This window comes from Salarias fasciatus, chromosome 22, assembly GCF_902148845.1.
Source record: "Salarias fasciatus chromosome 22, fSalaFa1.1, whole genome shotgun sequence".
Classification (NCBI taxonomy): domain Eukaryota; kingdom Metazoa; phylum Chordata; class Actinopteri; order Blenniiformes; family Blenniidae; genus Salarias; species Salarias fasciatus.
The window spans coordinates 14,783,056-14,798,729 of NC_043765.1; the positions used below are offsets into that span (position 1 = coordinate 14,783,056).

The following is a 15,674-nucleotide window of genomic DNA, read 5'->3' on the forward strand; positions in this document are numbered from 1 at the left end:
ATACATTGCAAAAGTGAAAGAAACTGCTGTCTTCATGTGAGAAATATATGACCTATGTAGCACCATATTTTGAAGCAGTGTCATTTATCCACTTTCTCAAGTTTCAGTACTGCTCATTAGTATTACCTACTCTTCCAGCCATGCTGAGCTAACACATTTGCTATACTGTCTGCAACCAAATGTTTGCTGTTTGGCTTTCTCCCAAATCACATCCAAAAACTACATGTACTTCTGCAATGATCTCTTTACATCTAGTGGTTTTAGCAACTTCAATCTGAAGAGATGGGAGAGTTTACTTGCTGTTTCTGCAACATGGGAATGACACTAATTGTGCTCTCAGCCCTAATTTTTCCATCCTGAAAACTTTTGGCACAATTACTGACAGCGTTCCCAAAAAACGCTTATAAGAAGTTAATTGTGAATATGTTACAATCACAGCTATTAATAGCAGTACTAGAAACTTCTTTTTTTCTTTTTAGATTTTAACAACAGCAACATTTTGAGATACATTATAATTTTAAGCAGCATCTAACCTAACAAAAGATTCAACAACCTGGCCTGGAATCAAAGCACCACCGCTTTGTTCACTTATATGATGGAAATGACCATCAGGAAATAATAGCTTCATAGGTCAACACATCCTTAGTGAATGAAGACACAGCTGCCTCATGGTGTCTCAGACATTCTTATGAATATGTTGTCAACCACGTGTGAAACATTGCTTAAACTTTCTGTGTTGTTAATCAATAACAAACACAAACATGTACTCATCCAAAAAGACTCCATTTCACATGCTGTGCTCTGCAAAATCACTAAAATCACAGCGAATGCCCAAATCCTGCTTTGCTGTTATTTATCAAGAGTTTATTTTTCAGCGGGTGGCTGTGGCTCAGTTGGTAGAGGCTAGAGCAGTCGTGTTACAAGAGGTAAAGAGTTAATCTTTCACGTTTTGGGGTTTTTAATAATTACATTTGGTTGACCGTTCAACTTTTGTTGCCTCAAGTCATATATTAGTTGAATAAAAATTGAAACAAATTTGTGATGTTAAAATTCAAAGAAACACAGCAAAGTTTGTATGGTATTTATACAACAATAATTATATGTGAAGAGGCTGTATAAAAAGTAGGAAGAGACTGTTCATATAAATATCTCACCTTGCCATCTTGCCATGCGTAGAAATCGAAGGGTTGCGCCAGCTGGCAGCTGCGTTTTTCTGCGCAGTTTTCACTGTCGCGCAGTCCCGACCCGCTCCAACCACCCGACTTCCCATGATCCCCCGCGCGAAGCAGCCATTCATTAACACATAGCAACACGGAGCTTAGCTGCTAACATGTCAGACAAAAAACAGACCGTGGACCTGGGCTTACTGGAGGAGGACGACGAGTTCGAAGAATTCCCCGCCGAGGGTAAATAATACGCGCGGTTTCAGCGCGCGTTTTGATATTTAATGAGTCTAACGTTCTAGTTTTTATGGTCGGCCGCACAACAGTGACTCAGCTAGCTTAGCTCAAGTAGCTTTAGCATTGACTGCATCCGCGGTGTTAAAGATCATTTAACCTAACAGTTTAGAGTTCCTGTCTTTTAAATCTTTTTTTAACTATTCTATTATTCTGTGTTACGTCCTGTTACTTTATCCACTGTGTCCTTAATCTTTTGTCAGCTAACATACAAATAAGTAAACAAGCTAAATGAGGACATTGTGTTGACAAGATCCATGGGCGTATTGTTTTCATTATTTGACGTGCTTATTTCTTTAACAGCGAGAGCTTTGCCTGTTTTAATAATTATAAATGATAATATTACTGATAATTGTTGGTCATATGTTCATGTAAAGATTGGACGGGGCTGGATGAAGACGAAGATGCTCATGTGTGGGAGGACAACTGGGACGATGACAATGTAGAGGACGATTTCTCAAATCAGCTGAGGTAAACTAAACACACACTTCAAACTACTGCCAATACTGCATAGGTCGACTTTCAGACTGTCAGGACGTCCATGAAATGATCATATCTAGAGCAGCTGGTACCGTAAAGGAATAACAATGTATCTAAATGGGATGTGCCCTTTATACAAATGTAAAGTGCTTAAAATGTATAGTGATCCTCTATGTCAGTGTTTCCTAGTCCTGAAGGGCCCCCTGTCCAGCATGGTTAGCTGTTTCCGTCTTCCAACATAACTAATTCAAATGGTCTGCTTGTCATTAAGCTCTGCAGAATGTGTTGGAAGAGAGAAACATGTAAAACATGCTGGATGGGAGGGTCCTGAGGACCAGGATTGGGAAACACTGCTCTATGTCGACAGATCTGTCGATCATGCTGCACATTCTATCAGAGTTCTGGTACTATGTACATAAATCTCATACAAGCATGCTCAGTGCTTTAGTCACACGTTGAATTTCAACTGGATTTCACTTATATTGCACTTTCCCTCTGCTTAAGCAGTCCTTAAAGTGCTTTATATTGGTCATCACATTCACCCATTCATATACATAAATGGAGGCACTTGTTATGCAAGGTGCTCAGTCCATCGATTTTTGGGTTCATTGTCTTGCTAAAGGACACTTCAATATGTGGATAGGTAAGGGGTTGAACCTGCAACCTTCTGATTGAGAGAAGGTCCGCTCTACTAACCAGACCAATTTTTTTTCCCCTAAAAGTTTATTGGTTGGCCATGTGTTGAAGGTGCTGAATGTAATTATTTTTAGAAAAGTATTAAGGAAGTGCCCTCATTCGTGGTGCAGCCATGTTCAAGCTAACATTTACCTATAAAGTTAACATGCTAGTCCTGTTAAATTTGCACGATGTGTAGTTTTCAACATAATTGCACGCATTGTCAGGTAAATTAATGGCAATATGTGCTGGTGTGATCATTTTATTATCAACGACAAAAACTTATGAAATATAAGAAATTTTCAAATAGCCGCAGGAACTCTATTGTTCACTTTTTTTCTGTCATTCAACGTTCAGACATTATTATTCAGGTTACCCACAAATTAAATAACACTAAAGCTGTCCTTTTGCAGGAGTCCATTTTTATGAAAAACAAATTTTATATTCATGAGGAAGTAAAAACAGACGAGGGCTATAATTCAAATTACTTATAAATTGTGCCTTCCTAGTTTGCAAGTTGAAGACTTGCAGAGTGAGGAACTACTCGCATATGTTGAAGAACAAATGACTGGCATTCCACTCATTTTTTTATCTGTGCTAATGACTTAAATGATAATGAAGTTCAAGTTTACTGAATATAAAATGCATTTGGTCAAATTTTTTGACATGTTTAAATTGAAAGCAAAAGGTTGGACATCAGCAAGTTTCTCTCTCTGTTTTTTTTTTTTTTTTTTTTTTTTTTTTTACTGCAGCAGCTAAGTTTGTCTTTGCCTATATTTTTTTATGTCCATTATGTTGTCTTTATTGTGCTTTGCTTCAATGTTTTCTATTGAAGCATTAATAGTCTCCCTCTGCCTGTTTCACCGTCACACATTTCAAGTGTATCATAAATGCCTCAGAAATTCAAACATACAGATGTATTGTTTGTCCTGGGTTTAACAGGGTTTGTAAAACTCGGAACGTTTTTGAAGCTCCCACTCACTCTCAGCGAATAATCAATAAGTGCTGATGGATACGTTGCTGCTTTGTTTTTATTTGAGTACTCTTCTCAGAGTAATATGCTATTGTTTTATTTGGCCCAATTATGATAGGCATACTGTTGAGTCGTTCCTTAAAGATATCATTACAGTGAAAGGGCAATGCCACCATATATATGTAATCATCAAATCCATAGCTGCATGCATTATGCAATATTTATATATTTTTCACTCCCATCTCTTAATGGTTCTTACAATCAATAGCAGAGGGTACTTATGCCTCAGCCACCCACCTGTAATCATCTCTTCTGACTTGATCTTTCCATTTTTCCTTTTCCTCCCTGCAGAGCGGAGCTCGAAAAACATGGTTACAAGATGGAGACGTCGTAGTGGATGACAAGGCCCCTCTTGTGTTCTGTGACATTGGATATGGACATTTCTATCTGAGTATTGCCGGCTGACCACAACTCCTCAAGACCCGATTCGAGGATGTTATTGTTTCTTTTTTTGTAAGAAATGTGGATGGAAGTAAACCGTTTAGACAAAACTGTCCTTTTGGTCGTTTTCACTGGTTCATCACACTGCAAACACTTCGGTGGTTTTAGTTATAGATGTTAAAAAGAAAAATGTTTGTGTGTTTATGATGCATTTTGTAGCTCAGTTTATATTATTCAGTCTGATCCACAGGTTTTTCCTAAACCTGAACAAATCAGTTAGATTTCTTCTCAAAATAATTAAACCATTCGGAGGGCTGAACGAGCTCTCTATAGTAAATGAATACATCATGATTGCCTTAGGTCCAATTCAGACTGTAAACCCAATGGCTAAATGATGCTTGAATGGTCATCAGTACAAATTCAGCCGCTTCGTCTTGTCCCGGGATTGCGCTTGTTCTTTGGTACATACGCTAAATCCTTTTTTGCCATTATGTCGGTATAATGGAAGATGACTCAGGGTTTGGCTAAAATCTCGGCAAATTACAGTCTTTGTAAGAGCTGTTGATCTCCTCAGAAGCACACCTGCCAAGTCAACACAATCTACCTGTAATGGGCAGCTTGTTACTGCCCTCTGACACGGTGCGTTTATTTTGGACTCCATGAATTTTGCATGATATTACTCAGGTTCAAGTGCTCAACAGATATTCACGATCATTTTGTAGCAAGCGCTACTTTTATGAAAGGCTCTGTTTATTGGAACTGTCAAAGTGATGTCTGCATGATAGAGGAAGAGCGAACAAAAGTGTACACAAGAGAAAATGGAGACGCACAGAAGAAGTACACACAATGCAAACAAGTATGTGTGTGTGTGAGTGGTCCATGCTACACACATAGAGAGGCAGTTCCTCTGCACTGTGCTGTATAACAGCCCCCTTCCCTCCCAGCCCCACAGCGCTGGGCCGAGTCCCTGAAGGAGAGATTATCCACTGCCGTGTTTGTCAGAGACGGGGAGGGGGTCTCAGCATGGGGCCTCCCAGCCTGCTTTGCCTGGGCCTGCCCCTACTGCCAGCCAGGCCCTTCTCTTCCGCTTGGCACAGCGGGGACTCTCGTACTGAACCAGAGGCCAATTTATCCCCACCACACTCCCCCGGCAAAATGATTTCTCTCAGTGTTTTGCCGACTCTCGGTCCCAGGGTCCTAATGAGGTGAAATGGATGCCAGTAAGACCAAGGCTGCGAGAGCCGCTTTCATCCTGAAAACAATATCCATCCTCCACCTCGAGAAGTGGAAAGGCACCTGAAAACAGCTCGCCAAGTACTGTGTTTATGCTCATTTTCTGTTTTTGTACGATAATGCAGCTTATTGCAACTGTTTCTAATTTTACACATTCCATATCTGTTTTGGTGCGTTTGCTGACTTTATGGATTGTAACTTTATTGCCAGAACTTGCCATAACATTAGAGGAGGAAGCATTGAAATGGGCTTCACAAAGGTTAAACAAGCGGCTTAGTTTCATATTTTAAATAGTCACAGTACAGTAAAGTAAGCTGCTTCATACATATTTACAAATATTTGCAGAGTGAATTCATCCCGTGTTGACTTTATCGATTTTTCATCAAGCATTTTATCTGATCAAAACTCAATCTTAACATGATGAACTCACTGAAGACGGAAGATTAGGGTTTTATTGCATCACAATTTAAATAAAACAGGGAAAAGTGAAGACACAGCATTAACAATCCCCTGAAATCCATCAAATTGATCCTCGGAGAGTAACAGGTGGAACTTCATACATTTGATCAGATCAGCTCTCCGTTTCTCTCTGAATGTGTGGGATATGCTCCGATGCTGAGATCTAAAAAAAATCCTGCAAACCTTTGGAGAAAGTTTTTGGCAACCAAGAGAAAATATACCCAATAGCAGATGTTTTTATGTAATCTCAGTAATCGATCGATTCGCCCTGCATCTGCTGGTTGTAAAGAACGGGGAGACAATTAGAAAGCAATCGGGAGAGCTGTCCAAAAAATACTTGGAAGTTAATGATGTAAACACTTTTAATGTGTGAATAAACCTGTAATATGAAACAATACAACTTACAAAAACAATAAACAGCAATTCATTAGCCAAAAAGAGACACAATTCACCAAGTAGTCCATCATTTGACAATGTTTTTATTGCATTTCTGTCCAGGGATGACAGGTTTTATTTAAAAAAAAGGACCCTAATTACAGTTTCCAAGCACTGGACACAAGTTTGAAAAGTGATACTGGTACTGATTTTGCATCTTCACATATAATGTTCCTTGTTTTTTATTACATCAACATTTATTCTTATTTTGTAATTTTCATGTTAAATGCTTAAATCAAGTGCACCAGCAGGGAGGAAGCTGTGCTGGCAAAGGGAGAAAACACAACAGCAACATGCATTTAAATTTTTTGCATAAATATTTTTGATTTTTTTTTAAGTTTTTTTTATTTTTAATTACTCTCATATTTTAATCATTATTATTGTGAAAGAAAATGAAGAAAATATGCAAGTTACCAAATATGCTGACCCGACCAGTTCAGGGTGAAACAAAGAGCGGGTTTTATGGAATAATATGTTCAGAGAAGTAGTCACAGCAACAGTCAACACCTTGTTGGGAGACTAAAATGACCGTGGAGGGAATATCAGAAACTGAAGTTGCCTCACTGCCTGTTGTACTGATCTGTGTGATGTTTTTATCAGAGCATTTAAATCTGAACAGATCGCAGATGATGTATGGGAAGTTGTCCTTAAGAAGAATGACAGCGCCGAGTTTGAGACTGGAAGATGAGATTCAAATCCCATAAAGACCAAGTCAGGAAGCGGATTAGGTTGGATTAGATGTTGACCCTGGCATGGGGCAGCTGGAAGATGACCACCGTATTCAGCTAAATGTTTGTCCTCAAAAGCAAATGTTGTGGAACTGAAATTTCTTTCAAGTATTCGAATATTAACTTCTTTAATTGTTTTGAGAAATCCAGTCACTAAAAAGTCAAATTATGGTTTAAAATACATTTCATAGTTTCAGTATATATTAACAAATCTTTCCAAACCCTGCTGATGTATGGTATGCATCATATTATATAAAATTAATTCACCGATATTGTTGATGTCTGAATATTTGCAATAATCAGAATGGTTTCCGGGCCGTGAACTTTAATTTCCAAGCACTATTTGTTGTTTTGTGTCAGGCTGGAGTTGGAAAGAGAGGCTCTACAGCGGGTCACACTCAGACTTTGGCAGTGAAGCTTGGAAAAAGTGGAAGTGGAAATCTGCTTGCTCAGGTCATGCATTTAAATGTTGGCAACTGAAAGCACACTGACAAGCATCTGACAGTCACTTGTTTTCTTCTGGGAGGGTTCAAAATCCCTGTTTACTACAAGTTATTATCCCAATCAGCTGTGTGTCACAGCCCAGCGGCTCTCCCGGGTGCTCGGCTCCAGCTGCTCATGACATCCATACATGAAGGAGACGTATCGTCGCCGCATACTGCAGGAAATAAAGGGACTGCATGCGCTCATCAGGCAAAGTCAGAGAGCTCGTAGACGTACGATATGTTTATGAGCGTGGAACTGAGAGCCCGGGGCCACATGATTATTCTAAGGGTTGTGAAGTCAGTGAGGTGAGAGAATCGGTAAGTGAGAGCGACAGAGGAGGACTTGTGACCATTTTGTTTGTGCTGAGAGCGTAAGATTGGTCCCTTGTGTCTGACGCTGTGAGGGCCTCTGCAGCTCCTCCATATTCAGCCCCACATAGATCGGCGAGCTTTTCAGGGCCTTCTGCTCGTGCTTCTCTGATTCCATTCAGTCGAGACTTTAATTTGCGCGAGCGCCACTTTTTTTTTTCACGTTTCTTTGTGACCCGCATGATTCACCTTGACTCGGACGGCTCACAGTCACATCGCCTGATATTGACAGATGCAAGGGTTCAATAACAACATGCGGTGCAAATAGTTCAGCATTAAATTGCTGTATTTAAAATATTTAAAGCAGAGTATTTTTCAGTGTCTCGGTCTTGTTTAGCCTTCACACTGAAATTCAAGTTGTGTCGCTAATGAAGTCCAGAACCGTATTTTGAACTCGGCGGCAAATTCTGTTTAAAAAAAAAAAAAAGCTTCCTGAATGCTCAGACTCTTCAAAAAAGCATTTTCTTATTTGCAAATCGTTTTTTTTTTCCCCTCGGCCCACGCAGTTCTGAGACCACATGCAAGAGAGCAGCCAATGGAACTGTGGCGAGGACTATTTCATAACTCCTCATGTTGGGAGATGGCAGATCCATTGTTCTCCAGGCCCACGAGCCTGTGGGCGAGAGTCCCTGCTGCGTCTACACTGAAGAAACACACTAGCCACCCAGGCTATATTTTCCTCTCTTTTCTGCAGACACTGGAGGCTACTGTGACCATTCCAGCTCTCTCTCCCTCACTCTCTCTCTCTCTCTCTCCCACTGCTACAGGCCCTGCTCTCACTGCTTCTCCCCTCTTCAGTCTCTTCGCCAGTGAACCGGGGTGAAGATGAAGCTGTCGCTGCACAGCTTGGAAGTATGCAGCTGCTGCTATAATAGCCCTAATTGCACGTTTCTTTTGTTGGGCCGAAATTAGCGATGGGGCTACAATGCTACTACTAAACCCCCCCTAAAAAAAAAAAAAAAAAAAAACTCCAAGTAAAGATGGCGGGGTGAGTGTTAAAAAAAAAAAAAAAAAAAAGGGAGCTCAGGGGTGCGTTCACCAGTGAGACTGCCAACCCACTGCCGAATGGCCCACACCTGCACGCTCGCACCCCCGCTAAAGTAAACACAGATAATAAGGTATAATTACTTTAGAAAATAATAACGAGGAGCAACCCTCAAGACCCCCCTTCTCCCAGTGACAAAGGGCTGCCTGTTTATTGTGGGGGGTGAAAAAAAGCCCCAGAGGACGCCGGCGAGTGCCCTATCAAAAGACCTGAGGACCCGACTGAGGGTCCCTTATAGGACAGCCATCAGTGTCAAGGAGGACCGGGGCTTTTAAGTCTCCGCTGCACTAAACTGCCCCAATTAACCAGTGCGGACTGACCATGGGCGACTTTTGTAGCTCCATTCATTCTCATCAAAACGATCCTGTGTTGTTCTGATTCATTTCCCCGCAGGATCAGAGGAGGCTCACAACACCTACCAACAACTGTGCCCAAAAAAAGAGCATGCTATGTGAAACTTAAAAAGCAAAGAGGAAGTGGAAAGTGTGTTAGTGCAGTAAATATTAGTGACAGGTCAGTTTTTCATAGTAAATAACTCAAAAATGAACTGGTTCGTTTAATAATTTCCCCATTTGACAATGACTTTGTCTTGAGCGCATCTTGGCTCAGAGCAGTCGTCAGACAGGAAGTTACGGACTGCAGCCAAAAATATTCTGGCACACAACCCAGCATGAAATGGCTAATTGATGTTTACTGCCCTATTTACAGTGTTTGCACTTAACTAAGATAACTGGATTGGATGGTGACAATCTTAGCCCCTTGATAAATTATTCTATTTTTGAGATATAATGTTCATAAAAAAAACTCAGTAATCAAATAGCGTAATCTAATGATCAACCATGTTAAACACTGGAAAAATGAAGTCTTTACTTTAAGAATGAACACCAAGCGCTGCTTCTGCAAACGCTTATGCGGCTCCACCTAGTTACACGGACAACCAAACAGATGCAGTATCCGGGTTACACGTTAATACTTTAACCCACACACGTGTGTATTTTATGCCACCACAACTCATCTGAGAATGACGATAAACTCATCTGAGCATGTGAACATGACACTGGGTGGTTGAGACAGTGTGGGATCACGCCACGGCCTCACTGTCACTTAAACCCGTCCGGATCCTGATCCAATCTGACGTGTTGGCACACAAAAAGAAACAGATGGGTATGTTTCAGTTTAACGCTATCCCTATAAAAACATAAGAGGCCGGTTTGATGTCAGGACAGATTATGAGGGTCCCGTTTCGGTGGAGCGGTTTATGACATGATCCATCTCACAGGAGTCTGGCAGACATGAAGGTGAAAACCTTCGATATTCGACGACTCCGCGAGGCCAAAACTGCACACAGTAACTGTTCAAAATTGAGTTAAGGCCAAAATCTGACATTCTGACATCTTCAGTTCATCATGTGAAAATTAGAACTGGGTATAATATTAATTATAAAGCTGACCTGGAACCTGGATATGCTTTAAAATAACACACACGAGTAAAGTAGCAACTCTTGTGAACTGTTTTGCATGTGTTTGACAGAGATATAGTTGAGTCCAGCACTTTTATCAACACAAAGGGGGGATAATGGCTGCTGTGATTAAGGGTCTAATGTAAAGTGAATCAGTGTTGCATGTGAGTCATCCTCGTGCCGTCATTAAACCATAATGTGCAACCGAGCCGAATGGCCCTGCGAGCATGGCAGCGTGTTTTTAACTGTGATGTCTGTGGCAACAACACTCCCCCGCTGTGTTTCCTTCCCGTTTGTCGACGATACCTGGCAATTAGGGAGTTTGTTTTCTATTTATACTTCAAAATTTTAACCCTCTCCCCTCCCGAACCTTGAATATTTGCGCGCGTCGGCTCAGCCGTCCACCTGTCCTGCTGCACTCAAAACCACTGGACAGTGAAGGAAGAGGAATTAAAAGGAGAGGTGGGTGTGAGGGGGACAATTTAGACACTAGAGAGGCTTTTTCTGCCAAAGTAATAAAGCATGCTTGAAGTTATTATCATCTGCGGCGAATTATCAGACCCCTGATAATTGCAATTAATCAATCATCTGGCTCACTCATGCACTCATGAAACTCAGCGTTCATGTACCCCCCCCCCCCCCCCCCCCCCCCACAAATACCACTGACCGGCAGAGAAAAATTAATGTGAAGCATCATTTCATTGAATTTCTCACAGTCTGTATCAACAATAAGAAACAATCGCACAATAAGTCCGTTGGTGACCTTTGACATCGCACAACGCGACCGAAGTAAACACAAAAAAGGTTCCAGGACAAATTCAGCACCTCACATCGCATCAATCATTTTCACCACATTCGACCAGAAACCTCACCACTTCACTGTGTGGCCGAGTGCTAAACAATAGCATGTGTTTAAAAAGAGGGTGCAGTGACAGACCAACTCATAAAATAGAACATAACAGTCTTTTTTTCCTCTCTCTTTAGTGTCTTTGCTTTTCATCACTCTCTCTTTTCCTCCTTCCTTTGCACACACACACACACACACACACACACACGCACGTCTGGAAATGCTGGGCGGGAGGCCTTGGCCCCGCCGTAGTCAACTGGTCCCAGTCCCAACAAGGAAACAATTAATCATGTGTGAGCGGCTGTCTGAGTGTCTGCTCTCTGGACAACAACAACACTCGGCTATTTATCTCCCCTCAAGGCAGGACAGCCAGCCAGCGCACCATGCAAGCATGCACTCTCTCATCCTCTCTCTCTCTCACACACACACTCACACTCACACAGATGTGCAAGAAGACCACAGAAGAGCCCGCAGTTCTCCACACACACACACACACTGCATGTGCGATCATGTACACATGCATGAATGCGCACAGTTCACATTAATGCAAGCACACGGACACGGTCAACAGATGTAAAGTGCATTTGGCAAAGCGTGCACGCACACAAACACACACACAAACACACGGGTGCTTGCTGCTTTGTCATCCTGGCCAGAAGATGGATGTCAGCACTTCCTAATGGTCATGTTGACATCTTCAGAGGCTACAGGCTGCGTCGAATCCCCGAGATCAAAGGGAGACAAACAACCCAACTTTCTTTCATAATTCATTAGAGAGATGCCTTTTACCTCGGCTGCCTTTGATATTTCAAACTCTGCCCGCTGTTCATTACGCAAAAAACAGAATGGAAGGACGAGGGTATTTTACTTGCACTCTTCTTGGATGATGGAGCAAAGTCGAGCCGACAGTCATTTCATTTCAGGAAATTTAGTCCTTTTTCATTTAACTCTTGGTCTTCCGACATGGCAAGTTATGTTAGGAGTGAGTTAAAACAGGCGAGGCTTAGTGAGCTGAAGTAGGAAATTTGTCGTTTATTCCTCGGTGCTACATGGCCCTCAGACTTGGGGGGGGTGGTTGGCTTGTGTGTGTCGGTGGTTGAATGTGTGGTTTAATGCAAGCAGCGATCAAGCGTGTAGGCAAACACAATCTTTGTTAGTCTGAGAGTGTGCGCCTGTGCTCATGAGCTGGTGTGCGCATCTGTATATGGTGGTGGGGGGGCGCAAGCGTCTAAACCTCAAGTTGAAGCAAACAAAGAAGCCGGTGTGTGTTTCAGGATGGGGCATCTGGATGGCATCAGGGGAGCCTGGTAGATTAGTAGTGACACAGGTTACTCCCAAGGTCCCTGGCGAGAAACACATCGCTGTAGTCCGCAGCAGAAAGGAAGCTTTGAAGTGCTACTGCATAAAACAACGCATCTGCCTCCAAGTGTTTTCATGCACCCAGTATTTTTGATTATACCACCCACCTCTTCTTCAGAATAAGTTTGCACTTCATAGGTGGACCATCGCTACGAGAATCCCAACAAGGAGAGAAAAGCTGCAGAAATATCTGCACATGTAGCCACTCACATTGTTTTTCTCTCATTATATCACTGTATGCAGATGATGTGGATTTTATGCATGATCAAGTTCTTTGAATATGAGTAACAGCATGCAAAGTCTGACACTTTGGAGGAAAAAATTTTGGCCATCTTAGTTTGAGTTAAATTAATCTGTCAAATTGTTTCACATCTCAGAGAAAGTTTATCTATTTTATTACTCTGCTTGAACAGATTTCACTAAACGTGATTCTATTCTACTTTTCTCCATGATTTTGAATTTTTGCTTCCAGCAAAGATCACTTCAAACTGGCTTGTCACTTGTTTTAACCTCTTTGATGCTTATTTAGAGACTTATTGAAAGCACCATAGTTTATTGTAACAGATTTCCAGACTGAAGATGCAGGTGGTGACGAATTGGTTGAATTTCAGCAGCGAGAAGAACCTCTGAAATAGAAGGCTGCAATGGAATTCACAGTGTATTTTATAAAGTGCAGCCGGGTGAAACATTTTTATGACCCACTTCAAACTAGGATTCAAAAGATCAAAATCATGACCTGTGCCATTGTGCTAATGATTAACCTTATTAACCTTCCTGAGTAAACTGTATTACAATAACAATAGTTATGGTGTGTGAGCGTGTGTGCACATGTGGGGAAACGCATTACTTACAGCACTACATAAAAAGACATTGTAAGTCAATAAAATTTGGTTCTTAATTGAACCTTTCACTTCTTATTTAAGCCTTATTAACAGTATCTTTACTTCTATTCCTCTTTTTTGCCCCCTCTGCAGGGTGGCCGCATCCAGACAAGTTGTCAAAACCCCGATCGTCAAATAAGTGGCACGAAATTAAATTTTTCAGTGTCAGTTCTGCAAACTTAAATAGTTCCTGAAACATTTTTTCTGCTTTTCTTGAAAAAAAAAAGAAAAAGTCATTATCTTGATTTGTCCTCTGAACTCACAACACGTTTTAATTTAACAGCTTGTTACTTTTATTGGATTAATTGTTTTGAATTCTTGTCGCTCATTTCGGGGTGAGAGTGCTTATATTCAGATATTTTTTCATGCAGGAGTGTTTTTAATTTTAATGTGAGTGGTGTTAAAGGGGAAAATTTAGGAATTTAGCTTCAACTTGTGGGGTCAGAAGAACACCGACACATCTACACAGTTTTATAACAATCTGAGCTTAAAGGAAACTACATAACATTTTAAAGGGCACATGTTGTAAATTTTCTACAAATACATAAACAGTTGTATGTTATATTTTATTGACATATATACAAGCAGACATGTACGCATTATCTAAAAACTAATATACAATATCAAATGAGAAATTGGTTGGCTCTCTCTAAGTTAAAGCCATCCAGCTGTAAGAACCTTTAAAGCTCTCAAATGAAAACTTTAAATTGTCTTTGTTTCCTATCTGAGGTGTGAAGAGGCGTGTTGGGGTTTTATGGGTGTTTTGTTATATTTCTTGGCAGAAAACAGCAACTTCTTATAACACTTTTTTTTTTTTGCCAAGCTTCTATAGGTGTTGTATTGCCCTCCGCATCACAGCCACCATAGAAAGCTAGTGATTGCAAAGGAAAGGATTTTTCTTTCCAGCTTTTTATTGTATTCTTTGAAAGAAAACAAACAGCTAAACAAGTAATGAGCTTACATAAAAAGGAAACATAACTTTGAGAAAATAATCTGAATGAGCTGAAAATAATTAACACCACTCTTCATGTTATAGTATAAAACTTCCTGCTCCAGCTTCGGCTTTTTGACAGACGTGACCATCATTCTCTCACTCTCTCCTCCTACAGTCCAGGTGGCAGCTTGACAGGAAGAGGAACCGGAAAGGACTTAAAGATTTGCTGCTGCTCTCATTCTTCTTCAAAGAGGAACGCCCCTCTGATAATTTCCCACAATGCTTCTTGCACGGAGGCCTCTTGTGATCACTGCTTATGAGAAAGAGCAGGAATCTGACAGACAACTGCATCAAGAAGGGGGAGGACAGAAAAAGAGTTCAGCCTCCTTGTTTTTTTTTTTTTTTTTGTAACTTGTAGCCCTCCTTCGCTGGTCCTGGCTGCTCTGCTTGTGCGGGAAGCATCTGGGTTCATTTATCCCCACGCAGGCATCCTGCAGGACCCCTGTGCCCTCTCAGGTTGCAGGGTCTGAGTGTGCGCCAGTGTGGGTCCTTGTTGTTGTGAGAGAGCGGAGCTCGAGGGCTGCCCACTGGCCGGTCTGGACCATCTCAAAGCTCCCATCCACCCCTTTCCCCCTGCCTCGCCCTCCCAGATGCCCCCGGGCATGGTTAGTGTAGGGCTTCATCCGAACTGAAAGATACAAAGCAGATTCATTCAGAAGCTGCGGCGAAGACAGTCCGCCCGAAGGTTCAGAGAGAACGGCAGTGACAGATGGAAAATGAATGCATGCGCGCGTGATTTGGTCGGGCTACCCATGAAATCAGTGCGTTTCACGTTTGCGAAAGTAGATGGGGGAAATTTGCATAATGAGATGCACGCCACTTATACATCCGCGATGTGTGTGCAGGAAATGCACTCCCACGTCTCCGGGCTGCAGGTGGAGGGACTTGAGGAATCCGCCGAGCCGCGCCGTTTGATTCAGCCCTCTGCCGTCCACTACATGGCCAATGTCAGTCCGGGTTATCAGGCGGCACAGCTGAATGGAAGCAGAGCGAGCGCGGCTGCTTACTTAAAGTCATTGAGAAGTTATTCAAACACCCAGTTATTATGGTGTAAACAAAGACGGCTTGTCACACACTATTACAGATATGGTGTTTACAAGAATGCCACTTTAATGCAGTGCATGTTATGTATGATAATTAGGAAATAGTGTTTGACAACCTGATTGGGGCATGGTAAGTAGATTATAAGACAGTGTTTTGTTGTTAGTCGGACGGCGCAGCATACAGAGTGAAGTCTGAGTGAATCATTTTCTTCAAACAGGGTCGCTATACGATTGATAAAGAAGGCACATCAAAGCTGCTCGACGTATTATATAACACAAAAAACACATATGGTCAAACTAGAGATCTATAG

At 41.6% G+C, this 15,674-nt stretch overlaps 1 protein-coding gene across 1 annotated transcript; it reads left to right on the forward strand.

The window, feature by feature from the left end:
* The first annotated feature begins 1,169 nt into the window (after positions 1-1,169).
* On the forward strand, positions 1,170-4,141 carry sem1 (SEM1 26S proteasome subunit). Its single transcript, XM_030082367.1, has 3 exons — positions 1,170-1,406; positions 1,835-1,928; positions 3,937-4,141. Exons 1-3 carry the CDS (start codon positions 1,331-1,333, stop codon positions 3,977-3,979), a joined length of 213 nt encoding a protein of 70 aa, XP_029938227.1. The 5' UTR covers positions 1,170-1,330; the 3' UTR covers positions 3,980-4,141.
* Positions 4,142-15,674: the final 11,533 nt, after the last annotated feature.

Coding starts and splice junctions, on each gene's coding strand:
- sem1 (XM_030082367.1), top strand. CDS start 1,331: ATGTCAGACAAAAAACAGACCGTGGACCTGGGCTTACTGGAGGAGGAC. Junction 1,407..1,834: donor CGAAGAATTCCCCGCCGAGG/GTAAATAATACG, acceptor GTTCATGTAAAG/ATTGGACGGGGCTGGATGAA. Junction 1,929..3,936: donor GATTTCTCAAATCAGCTGAG/GTAAACTAAACA, acceptor TCCTCCCTGCAG/AGCGGAGCTCGAAAAACATG.